This window comes from Papaver somniferum, unplaced genomic scaffold (genome assembly GCF_003573695.1).
Source record: "Papaver somniferum cultivar HN1 unplaced genomic scaffold, ASM357369v1 unplaced-scaffold_19, whole genome shotgun sequence".
Lineage (NCBI taxonomy): Eukaryota > Viridiplantae > Streptophyta > Magnoliopsida > Ranunculales > Papaveraceae > Papaver > Papaver somniferum.
The window spans coordinates 13,943,196-13,958,402 of NW_020628818.1; the positions used below are offsets into that span (position 1 = coordinate 13,943,196).

The 15,207-nt window shown below is 36.4% G+C and overlaps 2 protein-coding genes across 2 annotated transcripts; both read left to right on the forward strand.

Annotated features, from left to right (window-relative positions):
- The first annotated feature begins 1,116 nt into the window (after positions 1 to 1,116).
- Positions 1,117 to 2,411, forward strand: LOC113338703 (protein PXR1-like). The gene is made up of 2 exons (XM_026584077.1): positions 1,117 to 1,405; positions 1,822 to 2,411. The coding sequence occupies exons 1-2, from the start codon at positions 1,188 to 1,190 to the stop codon at positions 2,135 to 2,137; spliced, it is 534 nt and encodes a 177-aa protein (XP_026439862.1). The 5' UTR covers positions 1,117 to 1,187; the 3' UTR covers positions 2,138 to 2,411.
- A 3,446-nt stretch (positions 2,412 to 5,857) lies between these two features.
- LOC113338915 (uncharacterized protein At2g38710-like) lies at positions 5,858 to 8,968 on the forward strand. Its single transcript, XM_026584310.1, has 5 exons — positions 5,858 to 6,174; positions 6,531 to 6,650; positions 7,348 to 7,462; positions 7,961 to 8,054; positions 8,519 to 8,968. The coding sequence occupies exons 1-5, from the start codon at positions 6,068 to 6,070 to the stop codon at positions 8,713 to 8,715; spliced, it is 633 nt and encodes a 210-aa protein (XP_026440095.1). The 5' UTR covers positions 5,858 to 6,067; the 3' UTR covers positions 8,716 to 8,968.
- Positions 8,969 to 15,207: the final 6,239 nt, after the last annotated feature.

Here is a 15,207-nt window from a genome sequence, read left to right on the forward strand (position 1 = left end):
TTTCATAGTGTGGTCTTTAAGTATTGTGAGTGTGGTAAATGTTTGTTAGTTTTTTAGACCTTAGTGACATTATTTGTGTTCTATAGACGGACTTTTCGAATTGTTGAATGACTGGTCTGTTGTTGTTTCTTCATCCTATAGGGATATTTATGTCCCATTGTCAGTCGACTCAAGTGGATGCATTTCGATTTTCTTCTAATAGGATACGAGTAATTTATGAATGTAAGACTCTGCACTATTGAATTTTGCAGCTGTGCACTTGATCATTTTGCTTCAGGTAATCAAAGACTCCACTATCTGGCATGTATTTTATCAACGTCATATAGTAAACACGCCAATTTAAGATGCCATTCGTGAAGTCACATATTTATCAGAAAATTATAGTAAAAGATAGACGCAAGAATAGATTAATCAAGAGAAGACAGTGATTGCATGTCCTACTATGTTACCCATAAATGTCTTAGAAAACTACATCGATGTCGTTGTTTTCATTTTCTGATGTTTTTGTAGCTAACAAAGACACAAAACGTCACCCTAAATTCTAATCCAAGAATCCTTTCACATTCGTATTTTTTTTATCTAGCGTGGATCTTTTGGCCATATCACTTTGGATGATACATCAAAATCTTTAGGTCGAGGATCTTCTATTGGATACCAATTCAACAAAAATGAGTTTTTATGTTATTTTTTTTTGTAAGAAATCTAGTTAGCTTGTGCATATTTAATGTTTTACTCTTCTAAAAGTATTTTTTTATACGAGTTAGAGACACCAATGAACATGAGTTTATATGTGATTTTTCCACAAGAAATCTAGTTGGGTTTAGCATATGTAATGCTGTACTCATTGAGAGGGTCTGTTCTCCTTTTACCACAAAATCACATATTGGCTGACACATCTAATTCATGTGTAAGCTCTTTGGGTGCAAAAATTAGTATATTGTTGCGTTAAATAGGCCTAGTTGTCAAAATTTATGTCCTCTGACTTTTGGTTATCGGAGCAATGAAGGTTTCAGTAACCACACATGAATTCTTATTATAATATGGCCACCAGGATTCAGGTTACAGTTATAGTCACGTATGACTTACCAAAAATTCATTGAAGTTGGCTAATTTGCATTCTGTTTCATTTATTAATAGGCAAAGACCTACACTGGTATGCCAAGGACAAGAAATCCCAGGAGGCAGATATGGAAGCTGCAAAAGCCGAGATACAAAGGATCAAAGAAGAAGAAGAACAGGCAATGCGCGAGGCTCTTGGTTTAGCTCCTAAGCGCAGTAATCGACCTCAGGGTAACCGATTAGACAAGCATGAATTCTCCGAGCTCGTGAAGAGAGGGTCTACTGCAGAAGATTTGGGTGCTGGTCATGCTGAAGCAGCTCAGGTTCAAGGTCTTGGCTTTGCAAGGTATTGCTCTGAAATAAAACTACCCTCGTAATAGTATTAGTAAGTAAAATTTAGTTGTTTATCTTCAAACTCATGGCAATCCTAAAACTGGCGGTTCAGTGTGGTGGTAACCCAACTTGGGCTGCAATGGTGCATGAAAAACTTTTCAGTGTTGCTTCAGATAACTATTTCTGATTGTGGGTTATGGACCTTATGGTTATCCTTTATCAACCGGATCGATCAATCATTTGGATACCTTCAATTTGAAGTAGCTCTAAGCATCCCTGTAGATTTTTTCCTTCTAATTTTCGTACCAACATATCAGTAGTTGCTAAGGACTTAAAATTGTGATTGGCCTTTAAATCAACACCTCATAATCAGGTTTTTTTCTTCATCTCACCATGTTTTAACTGATGTTATTTCTCTGTTAATTACAGACCTCCCAAAGGCACTTTTGAAGAATCAAGCTCTCTTCCACACAGCCAAAAAGCGGTTCCCACTGAAGTGGTGAATGAAACAACGCAAAAACCACCTGTCCAAGAAAGTGAAGATGAAGATGAAAGCCGAAAGAAAAGGAAACGAGAAGAGAAGAGACAAGAAAAGCACGAGAGGAGACATGAAAGACACGAGAAAAGACATGATAAACATGAGAAAAGACACGATAAACATGAGAAGCGAAGGTCACGTGATTCCGATGACAAAAAGAGTTACAGAGGAGACAAGGAAAAGAGGAGGAGGCATGATTCTGACTGATAAGAAATTGTACCAATCTCCTCCACCCAGTTCACCACTGTATTGTTGTTCATGTCATTGTCGTCTTCTTTAAGAATCTTTCAATTGTTACCCTGAACTAAATTTTCGAATCTGTTCCTGTACTCCTCAGTTTAGGTCTTGTTTAACATCCAAATTGGGGAATCTGACGCCATGTTCTGGTTCACAACTTGCTCTGTAAGAAAAAGAACAACTTGTTGGAACAACGCAGTATCTAATGATAAAGCAAAACAAAGTTCATTGACTGATCAAAAAACTGAAAGTGAGTTGGATTGCTGAATAAAATGGTGAATTTCGACAATGTTGATACAAGAAAATATGCAAAATATTGACTTCGTATAGTAGGTTGATCATTTATGACAGACCTACGAAATCTAGGCTAGTTGCTGAACTGATGAGCATATTTTTGACCCTCCATTCCGATTATCTCTGATTAATAATCAGTCATCCTCTAATTCGAGGTCTGCTGCTGCAGGTACTTCTGGTTTTGCATAGTAGTACCTGTACAAGTCTTTAGGCTTTGAATCCTCCAGGTCATAAAAAACCCATCCCTTTTCTTCATAGAACTTCCCCGGGAAATCTGCTCTCTCTTTCAAAATGGAATCCCAGTCTAAATCTTCGTTACAGTTCTCAATATACTTCACACTCCCACTGTTAAAGCGTTTTTTTATGAGATCGAGCGAGTCTAAGGGAATCGAGTTGATTTGAACTGGATCACGCTTGAAGTCCCGGAAAACGACAGTCATATCTACTTCACCAGGTTTAAGCTTTGCCATATTAACAAGCTCAATGTCGAATAGGTGGACCACAAGGTAAGGTTCATCTACAATCCCAACTAGCGAAAAACAATTCAAGACGAAGACGGTTGATGCCTTGGAGGGAAGCTTTCCTTGAAATTCTTCCTCCTTGCGAAGCTCAGCACCAGCAAATGGATAACAACAACTGATTATAGGTAGATGCTCCATTTAGCTTCAACTTTGTTTTCAATAACTTTGTGGAAAAAGTTCTTTAAATCTTCGTTACCGCCAACGATCTTATCTGAATCATCATCGTAACATCTCCTCTCCAAATCAGGAACTGGATATCCTGTCTCTATTCTGCCCCAACCTTGACGGGGTGACACAAGTGGAAGTGCAAGAGAGGCGGCATCTTCTCGTCTTCAAGTCGAAAGAAGGCTTTCTTTACATTGGTGTATAAGAAATGGAAATGGAAATTGAGACTGGAGGTTGCATAGAAGATGAACCCGTTGGCATGGACTTCAATGGTGCCAACAATGGTCTCTCCTACCTTGGGATAGAAGAGTTTGAGGCCAGTTAAAGTTATAACATTGGCCTGTTTATCCATCTGCAGGTTTTTGTTTTTTGGTACTGCATGTTGTGTCAGACTAGAGCTGGCAAACGGGCGGGCCGGGGCTGGCTTGTTACGGGTTACACAGGTTCGGGTTAACACGGGCCAAAGATTGCGGGTTGTTATTTTTCACGGGTGGTAATTTCTCCAACCCGCGCCCGTAACGGGTAAAGCTTGCGGGCTCACGGGTTACCCAGCTTGTTTAATTGATGTTAAAATTAAAAATTAATTTAGCTAATTTCCGGTCCTGTTTAAGCTTTGGTTATCTTCAATCTCTATCAACACAAAAATCAAACAAAGATCCATTCAATTTTTACACAAAAACAAACACAAATCCATTCAACACAAAAATCAAAACCCATCTTCAATCTCTAATTCCCTATTCAATTTCTGAAACTTCATTTTCTTCTTGGATGATTCAAAGTCACAGAGCTTCAAACCACCACCGGGTTTCCACCAACAGTTACAAACCCATGTCTCCATTATTAACAGCTCAGATTGCTTACCTTAATAATTTTAGGTTCATCAACAGAAGTATAAGTCTTCTGTCTTCCACCTGATCCTTAAATCGAAGCTACAAAATTTATCACATAAACGCTTATGTTAAAAATAAACAACCTAAAATCACACACAAATTTCAGTTAACTACATCAACAGCAACAACAGCTACACTTCAGGAAGCAACAATCAGTCATACCAGAGCCCATTATTTATCTCCCACTCTCTTAGCAGTTACCACCAACAACACCCATCAACACAAATTTCATCTCTATATCCATGTTTATCACAAATTCATCTCTCTCCCCCTGTGAATTTCACCATCGACCCATTCAATTTCAGAGCACCAATTTTAACAACCACATATTTTTGTTCCTCTCGGTTTAAATTCAATTCAAATTGCCGATTGACCTAAATCGGCATCTCCGTCTCAACCTTAAAGATTACCCATATATTTCATCTCCGTCTAATTATCTCTTCATTCTCGTTTGTCATGGCAGCAGCGACAATTCGTTCCTCCTAAATCTAAACCCTAGCTTCTTCTCAAACTTCTCTGATTTCCCAGATTCACCTTCAATTCCATCTTTCTCTTCTCAAATCAACAGTAATCACCACCTATTTCTATCTCCATCTTTAAATCCGTGTTAATTCTTTTCATCAATTGATAAGATGATTAAGAATTTTTTCGTTTCAATTAAAATTAAGAAGAAAATGAAGAGGAGCCTATTGCTTTTTCCGTCGGGGAAGAGCGAAGAAGAGAAGAAGAAGAAGAAGAAGAAAAGGCCGCTTTCATTAGGGTTTTTCGATTATATATCAGAGGGGACACACGTTATATTAAGGGGAGTGGGACACACAGCATAATATACTGTGGGGGAATGACATTACGGGTTAACGGGTGAGCTTGCGGTTTTCACGGGTCGGTCCGGGTTAACCCGTTTTCCAACAAGCCAACATTTTTCCAACCCTAACCCGGCTTGTTTATAACCCAGCCAAGCTGGGTTAGGGTTTTCACGGGCCGGGTACGGGTTTATCCGCGGGTTTCGGCTTGTTTGCCAGCTCTATGTCAGACTGAAGAAGATACTCTTCCAAGAATCTCCATTTAGCGTTTCTATCTAATTTGACACCAAGTCTTGCCTGCATAAGCCTGCGGGAAACATCCTGTACATACCTGGAGATATCCTCCAGCACTTCCTCCTCAGTACGTTTATCCCCCGGGTACCTTTCTCCGGCTTCCTTTCTGGCCTTGGCAAAACATTCGGTTTCAATTGGGCATTCAGGCAATCTCACTGAAAAGTTATGTAAAGCTAATTCAGAGTCTTCTGGATATTCATCTAACTCAAACCAATTCCAATCCTTAGTGTAATCAGAAAGCTTACCGATAATGTTTTTTTTTATTTTTGTAGGCATTCCGATAATTATTAACGTGGCGAAAACGAAAATATTCAAATATCCAATGAATATTAAAAACTAGTGCAAAATCAATACATTCACAAAACCAAACAACAAAACTAAAAAAATAAATAGGAAAAATAAAACAAATAAAAATGGTAGCGGAATTCTGGGCCATCTCATATAGACTTCACTGTTTCCAAAAACCAGAATAAATTTCACTGTTTCCTAAAAGTATTTTAATTGCAAAATGGAAATCAACTTAAACTAAGAAATTAACCAGGAAAAAGGAAGGTAAAGATTCAATTTCCACAATAAAGATTTGTATTAGTCTAGCTGTATAATCCGGCCTCTGGTGTGGCAAGTTGGGTCTAGTAGTGTGGCCAGCCCAACTGGCTGGGTTCAAGTAGGAGCTTGAGTCTGATTTTTTTTTTTAAAAAAAGCAAAAGAATCGTTAAACTAAAAAACTGATTAGAACTAGAAAATAGGAAAAAATAGAAAAGAAAAAAAGAATAAAAATAATAAAACTAGAAAATAGAAGTCTCTTATATCCAAACTAGATTGCTTTAATTCTCGTCAGTCTCTTCAGTTTCTCCGTCCATAAAAAACAACAACAAAACCCTAGTTTCCTTGATCAAGTTCAGTCTTTCAGAGAGTGTGTCTAAAGTTAATTCAAAAATGGTGTCTGCAAATAAGGAGATGGCTGTTTTTTGCTTCGACACTCTGCTTGCACATTTCAACAACAGTGAAGAACCTCCTGTACCAGCTTTTCAGGACGGCCACCAGTAAGCAACTAATCACTTTTTAAAGACTCCGTTTAATTTTGGGTTTTATTTTGTATTTTTTTTTTAGTATTTGATAGTTGATTGTCAAATTGCATGTCTTTGTTTCAACTCAAATTGGTATGAAGAAAATTAGTACCTCTATAGTTTTTGATTGATTCTCTAATGTGATTACATTATGGGATTGTTTGAACATCAAAAAATTTATGGGTTTTGCTGGATTTGGGTATTCTTTAAATTTATGTTTTCTGTTGTGGGTTTTCTTGGAAATTTATAATGCTCATATAGTGGAAGCTAGATTCAACATTTTGTTCTTGTCAGGCGACTAGTTATCTATAACGTGCTTTACACTTTTACAGCCCATTGTTTGTCACTTGGAAGAAAGTGGTTAATGGCGGGGAGCCTCGTCTTCGTGGGTGTATTGGAACTTTAGAGCCACATGCATTGATTGATGGGTTCAGGGACTATGCTTTGACTAGGTAATTTCTTGAAAAACTGTTTTCTTGTTCTGCCTGATTTTTTTGTGCAAGTTAAGGTAAGCAAGAAAAGTTGTCAGAGCTCGATTTCTTGATGGCTTTGTTATGTATTCTTTAATCTTCCTCATATTCTTTTGATTTAATGTTTTTCATTGCTACTTGAAAAAGTTATCAGGTACTAGTAGCCGGTGATAGCTGAGCTTCTTTTACACTGCGGTCCTGTATGAACCCCATTTCCGATGCCTAGATACTTTGTTATTTGAAAAGTGCTGCGTGCAGCAAATATTTGCTCCAGGATCTCTACATGAGATACAATCTTTTCAGTCAAACTTCGCTATGTTTGTTGCAAAATTCTCCATGTTCGCAGGGGAATGTTTTGGACGAAAAGAAAAAAACTGGATATTAAGAACCCCCTAACCGTCTATCATTTGCTAAATATCCTTGCCTCCTTGGAAACTAATTCAAGAGAGTTGGGGCAACTTCTCGTCTTATTTTGCCTAAACTAGGCTGGCCACTTAGATTCCTTGGAGAGTTTGGCTAGTATCATAGATTCCCTTTATTTCTTGCAGTGGAACTAGGCAGGCTCTAAAATTCCTTCCACTGAGGTCGTATATGATTGGAAACATTTGATCACCATTTTCAGAACCTTCGCCATTTACATTATCACCTTGTGAGTGATATTATCTGTCATCTCTTGCAGTGCTCTTAGGGATCGCAGGTTCTCCCCCATACAGCCTGAAGAATTACCTGGTTTGGAATGCACAGTTTCTGTTCTGACAGACTATGAAACTGCTTCGGACTATCTTGATTGGGAGGTCTGTCATTCTACCCTTAGAATTTAAATCATTTTAATAATTCAAGGAAGCCAAGACAGTTAGTACCAAATCCCTGTACATTACTGACAATTACTCGCACAACATGGCAAAAGAAATTCCCTGATCGATGTTTGATTTTCTTTTTCAGAGTTAGTTATGCTTTTACTATGGTTAAACCTCGTATGTTCAGCTATTTGTGCCCTGGCCTAATTCTATTTGCTTGGCGCTATGTTCTTTCATACCCTAGTTGCATTCAAACATAAAGAAAGACTTGGTATATGCAACCAAGATTAAATGTAAATAGCTGCGATGGTTATTGTGAAAATTTTCATTTTCTCATTAGTGTGATTGAAAATCTATAAGATATCTCAGAAAACGACGTGGTGCTGTTATAGTTTTGAAAATGAATTGACTGTGTACTGGAAAGTTGCAGTCCCTGATTGATGTTTTGTTTATTCAACCTGGTTAGTTTCTAATATCAGTTGTTTCTTGGTTTAGGTTGGAACCCATGGTATTATTATTAAGTTTATCGACGCTGATAACAATGTGAGACGAAGCGGTACATACTTGCCTGAAGTGGCAGAGCAACAAGGTATGTGCTTCCTTCCTTAAAATCTCTTGTATGTTCATTTGATATGGTAAACTTATCCAAACAAAGTGCATGTTAGTTTGTGTTAGCATTATGAAATCACTGTTTGTGAAAACAAGTTACATATGCAGAACATCCGATAATGTCCTTGCTATTAGGTTGTCATATATACAGTTCTGGAACATCCCAAACAGTGGAGTAAGAAATAAAACTTTGTTGGTATTCTAGTGATGCTATGCTTGTTTTTAGAATTCGTTTACGTCCAGAATTACGTTGTTAGATTCAACAGTCAGCATCTGGATTTGAATATAAGCCATTGAAACTTAGAAAGTAAAATTCCTATCTTTTTTAATTGATCTGAATCTTGAATAGAAGACACTGAAAATAAAGTTCAATCTTTTTAAATTGACTGGTAGTGGGATCTCCTTTTTAATTAATTTTTCATGTATGGCCATTTATGATTTCAGGATGGACACAAACTGAGGCAATCGATTCTCTTATGCGTAAAGCTGGATACAACGGTGCCATCACGGAGCCATTGAGGAAGCAAATTCAGCTGACTCGTTACAAGAGCACGATTTACACCATGAGCTACAATGACTACATGTCCTACATTAAGACAACCAGAGGTGAGACCCCTTCAGCAGTCGGGTCTCAAACCTAGTAATCATTCCCTACAGCTGCATATAAATTCTCAGCTGTTTGGGTTATTTAAACTAATCAATCCCATAGTTGGGTCGGCAGAGGATTTTAGTTTCTCTCCTTCCAACTGCTTTAGTGCTTTTAACCATTGGTAAACTATTTCTTCATCACTCTCAGGGATGAAACTGGTTAGTGAGATAGACCTCTTTGATTTGTAATTCAATAAATGATTCTTACTCGAAGTTGACTATCTAGCGCGGATCGTCTAAAATCTGCTATCATTTCTTGTCAGCATCGTATTTCAAAATGGATTGTGGCTTACGAGGCCGCCTTACCTGCAGGGTTGTGGTTCTTATGTTAATTGGAACCAGAAGAATGTGCACTCTAGTTTTCTTTTCGCAAGTAGATTGAGCCATCAAGAGGTGTAAAAGTTGGCAAGGACACTTCCTTTTGCCTACTTGCCATCATCACATTTTGTTCCTTAATTGCAACGTGGAAGTTGGTTCGGAATGCTCTTTTTAACTACCGAATGGCTAAAGTTCCTAGATCCGTCTTCCCCACGTTGTACTCACAAATTTTTTTTACACCATTCCCAAAACACCCTTTGATACTTTTTCTTTTTCCACACCTACTTTATTTGACGCATCCTCCACCTCAATCAACTCGGGTCTCGGGGGCTCGTCCACGCAGTGGAGCAATAGAATTTCCGGTTAATCGGAGTTTCTGGTTGATTCTAGTCCCAGTATTTAGAATTTCGGCCAATAGAATCAAAGTAGAATATTTTTTCCTCACAATATATATTCGCAACCAATCACATTTAAGGAAAAATATTACTTAACACAAATAAATCTTACAAGATCTTCTAAATTGCCAAATTCATTATATCAAAAAATAAAATAAAATCACATCATAATATATTATATCCATCGCCATAGCATCATAAAATTATATGATCATAAATGATCTAAAAAAAAATGTTCAATGTCCAGTGTCCAGTTACACCTCTTATAATTATGAAAAAAAAAGATCCTGATTACAATCCCAATTAAGCGACTGATATCTAAATTAACTCTAATTATGATTTCCAATTACAATTCCAGTGAAATAAAAAAAAAACTTTGATCAATGATTGAAATTTAAGAAAAAATACATAAAATTGTGAATACTTACCCGTAGACAAGAGCCTCGCACTCTTCCGCATGAAAAATCTGAACATCGATCCTGTCCAATAATCAGAAAACAATACCGTTATTAGAAAACTGTGATTTACAATACATGATATTAAGAAAGTTTTTGTGAAAGAGAGCACAAAAAAGGTTACTAAACGAAAAGGAAGAAATTTCAATTTTATTTTTTTTAGTATTGTTTATTCCATACTAAGAAATGCAAAAATTAGAAAAAAGAAAAATCCACTTTTAGACATGTAAAAAATTCTCAGTATTTTTTAAACAAATATCACATCAAGTAAATGTGGTAATCTAATTAAATGTGGTAATCCTGAAATGTTATAATTTTCTATAATTTTTTTTTATATTGTGATTTTATTGCTATTTTTAATCTAAGTGTTTATTCAAAGATATTGAGTGCGCACCAAAAAAGGATATGTTGATTAATCCAAATGGTAGAAAATTATAAGATAAGGAAAACTTGTGATTTCCATGGCTTGAGCTCGCTGGGAAATGACACAGTAGGAAACAAAAATATTGAAAATCCTATATATTAATATTATGTCCAAAATACACTTCTTTTAATTATGGGTTTGGTGTCCAATCGTGCTACATGACCCGCTGCCTAACAGCTAAATAACAGCGGTTGTCTATGTGGCGCTGACATGTTTGGAAAAAATTGTTCTTGTCTTTGCCACCTCACTTAAACAGAAATAGAAAAATACAGTCATACCGGAATCAAAACAAAACATTTTTTGTTTTTGTTAAGGCAGGTAGTGTGGTGTACCCTGGAATCTCTCAATCAACTCAGTCAAGTAACAAATCTGAAGACTCAACAACCAAGTCTGGTCAGCAACAATAAGATCTGACTAATAACATGGGATAGTTATCTTTATTTAGAATATCTTGTTATCTCAATGTACTTATGTCTAATATAAATAGAAGTGTTTCATCTCCACAAGTTCTGTGGAAGTCATTACTCCAAAATATCTGTTTTAAGTGTTTTTATGGAAAGATCAAAACAAAACTAAATCAATGGGGCGCTACTTTTTTCCTCTGAATCAATGGATATGTTCAATGGCTTTGGCTAATTTTGCTTTCATTGTAAAAAATGATGATTTATACTCTGTATATCTTCTCTCTACTATTTTTTTTCTGAATCACTTTGTCGCATCTGTGATTTGTTTGATCAAACGTCTGGGAGTAGGGTTAATTCGTGATTTTTGAAGATATTGTCGTGTTATAGAAGTTAATTTGGCTGAGATGGATAGAGATTCCACTGAAATTGGTATAAACTGTTAAAAAGAAATAAAAAAATTGGAGAAAATTGGTGTGCCCTGCTTGGCAGCCTTTAAGGGAAGACGATGATACACGATATAACCATATAATAAGGTTTAACAAACCACTTGATAGCCATTAAGAAATTAGGTAGCAGACTTGTTCAACTTAGTGTTAAATTCAATTGACGGAAGTTAGATCTATTCTCGGAGACATACTGTAAATGCAAAGGAAATAGAAAATGAAGAAGTAGATCTCAACCATTGGATAAATCAACGATATATACTATTTACTAGGCGGTGACCTGTCATGTAAAACATTAACCCTCACCAGCTAACCCGGTCACATCACCATCCGCTGTTATTCAGCTGTTGGTTAGCGGGTTATATAGCATTTTCATCAATATAAAGCATGCAGAGGATAAATGAAACTCATTGTTTCGACGCCGCTTGGGAGGCTATGATTTTTATTTTTTTTCTCGATTAATGGTTTTGTTGTCTAATCTACGTCTGTTCTTGCTTTACAGATCTACGTATGTTGTTACTTTGCTGGTTTCTTCGTAGGCGTAGTCGACTGGCACGGTAATAGAAATAGATTGTCGCATAACAAAATCGGTAAATATCTGTGATCTCTGAAATCTGTTTCAAATCTTAGTATATGCATATGATCTAAATCTAAACAAAGCAAGTGTAAAATAACCATCTTTAAGAGATAGATTTTTATCTTCTTCTTTACCTTTTTTTTTACCTAGAGAGTGCGACTTTACAACCATTGAGTAAAGCATATGGTGGTCCCAGATACTCCATCACTTTACAAGTAAGGTCTTTTTGAAGTTATTTTGGTGATTTTGATTCTTCTCAATTTGATTCAATTTGTTTATTTTTTTATTTGATGTTGTTGATAAAATCTCCTAATTTTGGTGGGGGTGCAGTGGCTTCTGCTTTGTTTGGGTGGTGGTTGATGTAGTTGAACCTCAAAATGCTATATGTTACGATGAGAGCCTTTCAGAAAAGTCATCTTTAAAGCAGAGACGGGTACCAGCATTAGCGGGGTGTTTTTTTTTTGCAACTCTAAAACTATTCTTGGCTATTTTTGTAGGTAACCATGGTACGTATCTCACTTATTGGTACTGCTTCTTATGCTCAATATCACTGAGTGAAGATTACATGCGCTCATACAACAGTATAAGTTTCTTTATTTGCTAACAGGTTAACAAACAATGTGTACTAATTCACTGGGAGTCCTTATTAGTACCAAAATCATAGATGTTGTGTTATCTTGGATTCGTAAGTACTGATAACTTCTCATGTGGGATTTTCGTGCTTTATACAGTAAGATCATTTGGATGACAAATGTACAGTGCAATGACATTATATTTTGGTAGCTCTACAATTTATCAAACTTTTTGAATTTACATTTTTAAATAATGTTGTTAAGAGGTTGTCTAGATATTCCAGCCATGAAAAAGAAAGTAATAATAAAACAGCAACAAAACCCTGACTGCAACCAAACAATAGAGGTTTGCTCATATATTCTTTTTCTCTTCTTATTTCTTATATTAATGAAGCAAATATGGCACCTTAGACATCTGAAAGTGAAATTATATGCGGAATGATGCCCTTGGAAACTTGACGTGGGATGTTATTCAACTCTTGGCCGTCAGCTGCTTGCAATTGCTTGAAAAGCACCTCCACAAGTATCGTTGGGATTGACTATGGCAATATCACCTCACTCCCAAGCAAGCGGTGTTGACATCCGTTACAGTTTTACTGACTGCACGAAGTACGTCATATGTATTTGTGTTTTTGGTTATACGTCACAGGTATTTGTTTTTTTAGTTATTAACCTGCCGAAATTATAATGAAGTTGTTCAGAATTCAGAGTTGATGATTTAAATATATCTTTCTTAAATTTTTGTTCTAAATATTCGCTAATGTGGAGAATGCTCTGAATCAAGTGGTGCAGTCATTTGTGGTATATACATATATATTCAAGCTAGACAAGCGTGGAACCTTCTACCAGCTTCCGGCAGGCGACAAGTACAATTAGTACATATACGTAAGCAATAATAGTAGATTTTTCAAGCCAAGAGAAGCAAACACCATCGGAAATAGTTATGTACGAAGGTTGATTTCAACTGGACACTATCTCCATAGATTCTGAAAAGGTATTTCAAAAGGATTATTGACGAACATGAAACTAATGTATTTTGGCCCTCCACGTTGTTTTTATGTATTATTTGTTTTTTGTATTTTGTATCCATTTGAACTTTTTAGACCATGCAGTATGTTTTCTCTTTTGTTTCTCCTTTGTGCATGTCAATCTCCTAAAATGTGCTTAGCTATGTTGATGACTCAAAGTGGAGTACGTTGTTTTTCCAATTCTCCCACATCTGGCTTTGTCCCTCGTTGGTATCAACTGTTATTGCGCTTTTTGTGAAGTTTGGTTATGTAACTTGAGTTACTTGAACATGAGATATTATTGTTTTCCAGGAAATCATTTAAAATAGAAATGCTAAATGTCGTGGGATCTGTATGTGTAGTTAATTCTTCAAGGTAACTGCGACCATATCAGGGTTTCGTTATCCAAAACTTGAAATGAAAGGTGGCATGTTTAATTGGTTTGTTTCAACTCTCTTAAATTTGGTAACTAATTGGTCGATGGGACCACATCATGTTGCTTCATCTCTACTGATACTGCAGTTAGCTATAAATGTTAGTCGAGCACAAAAATATAGTACAAGTATAAACCAAATGACAAGAAAGAAAAGAGACTAGGAAGAAGTTAAATAAAAAAATCCCTCAACCAATAATAATCGACTCATGGAGGACATATGCTCTGAATCTACCTATCTATGAAAACAACATAGTTTGTATGTAATAGGTCTTATGCGTGCCACAAAAATTATGAGATTATTAGTCCCACATTGTTGGGAAATCTAAGATCCTACGGTTTATAATCCCTTAGGGACTCTCCACTCATTGCAAATTGGTTTTGAGTTGGATGCCCGCAGACTTTAATATGGTATCAGAGCAGGCTATTTGCGACGAGTCATTAGACCGCGCCTTTACTCCGCGTCACCCGATTTAATTATCCACGTGTTAGACCCAACGAGGCTACACGTGAGGGGGCGTGTTGAGATTATTAGTCCCACATTGTTGGGAAATCTAAGATCCTACGGTTTATAATCCCTTAGAACCTCTCCACTCATTGCCAATTGGTTTTGAGTTAGATTCCCGCAGACTTTAATATTTTTGCATGGTTTATTTTCATAGTGTGGTCTTTAAGTATTGTGAGTGTGGTAAATGTTTGTTAGTTTTTTAGACCTTAGTGACATTATTTGTGTTCTATAGACGGACTTTTCGAATTGTTGAATGACTGGTCTGTTGTTGTTTCTTCTATCCTATAGGGATATTTATGTCCCATTGTCAGTCGACTCAAGTGGATGCATTTCGATTTTCTTCTAATAGGATACGAGTAATTTATGAATGTAAGACTCTGCACTATTGAATTTTGCAGCTGTGCACTTGATCATTTTGCTTCAGGTAATCAAAGACTCCACTATCTGGCATGTATTTTATCAACGTCATATAGTAAACACGCCAATTTAAGATGCCATTCGTGAAGTCACATATTTATCAGAAAATTATAGTAAAAGATAGACGCAAGAATAGATTAATCAAGAGAAGACAGTGATTGCATGTCCTACTATGTTACCCATAAATGTCTTAGAAAACTACATCGATGTCGTTGTTTTCATTTTCTGATGTTTTTGTAGCTAACAAAGACACAAAACGTCACCCTAAATTCTAATCCAAGAATCCTTTCACATTCGTATTTTTTTTATCTAGCGTGGATCTTTTGGCCATATCACTTTGGATGATACATCAAAATCTTTAGGTCGAGGATCTTCTATTGGAGCTTCTTTATTCGTTCTCTTGACTGTTCCACCTGAAAGTACCATACAATGAGATTATCACTAGCATGGGCAACCCCGAAAGTAAAATTATCAAGTGGATGTACGTACCAAAGATATGTCCCAACCCTAGGGGAATTAATTTTACCACTAA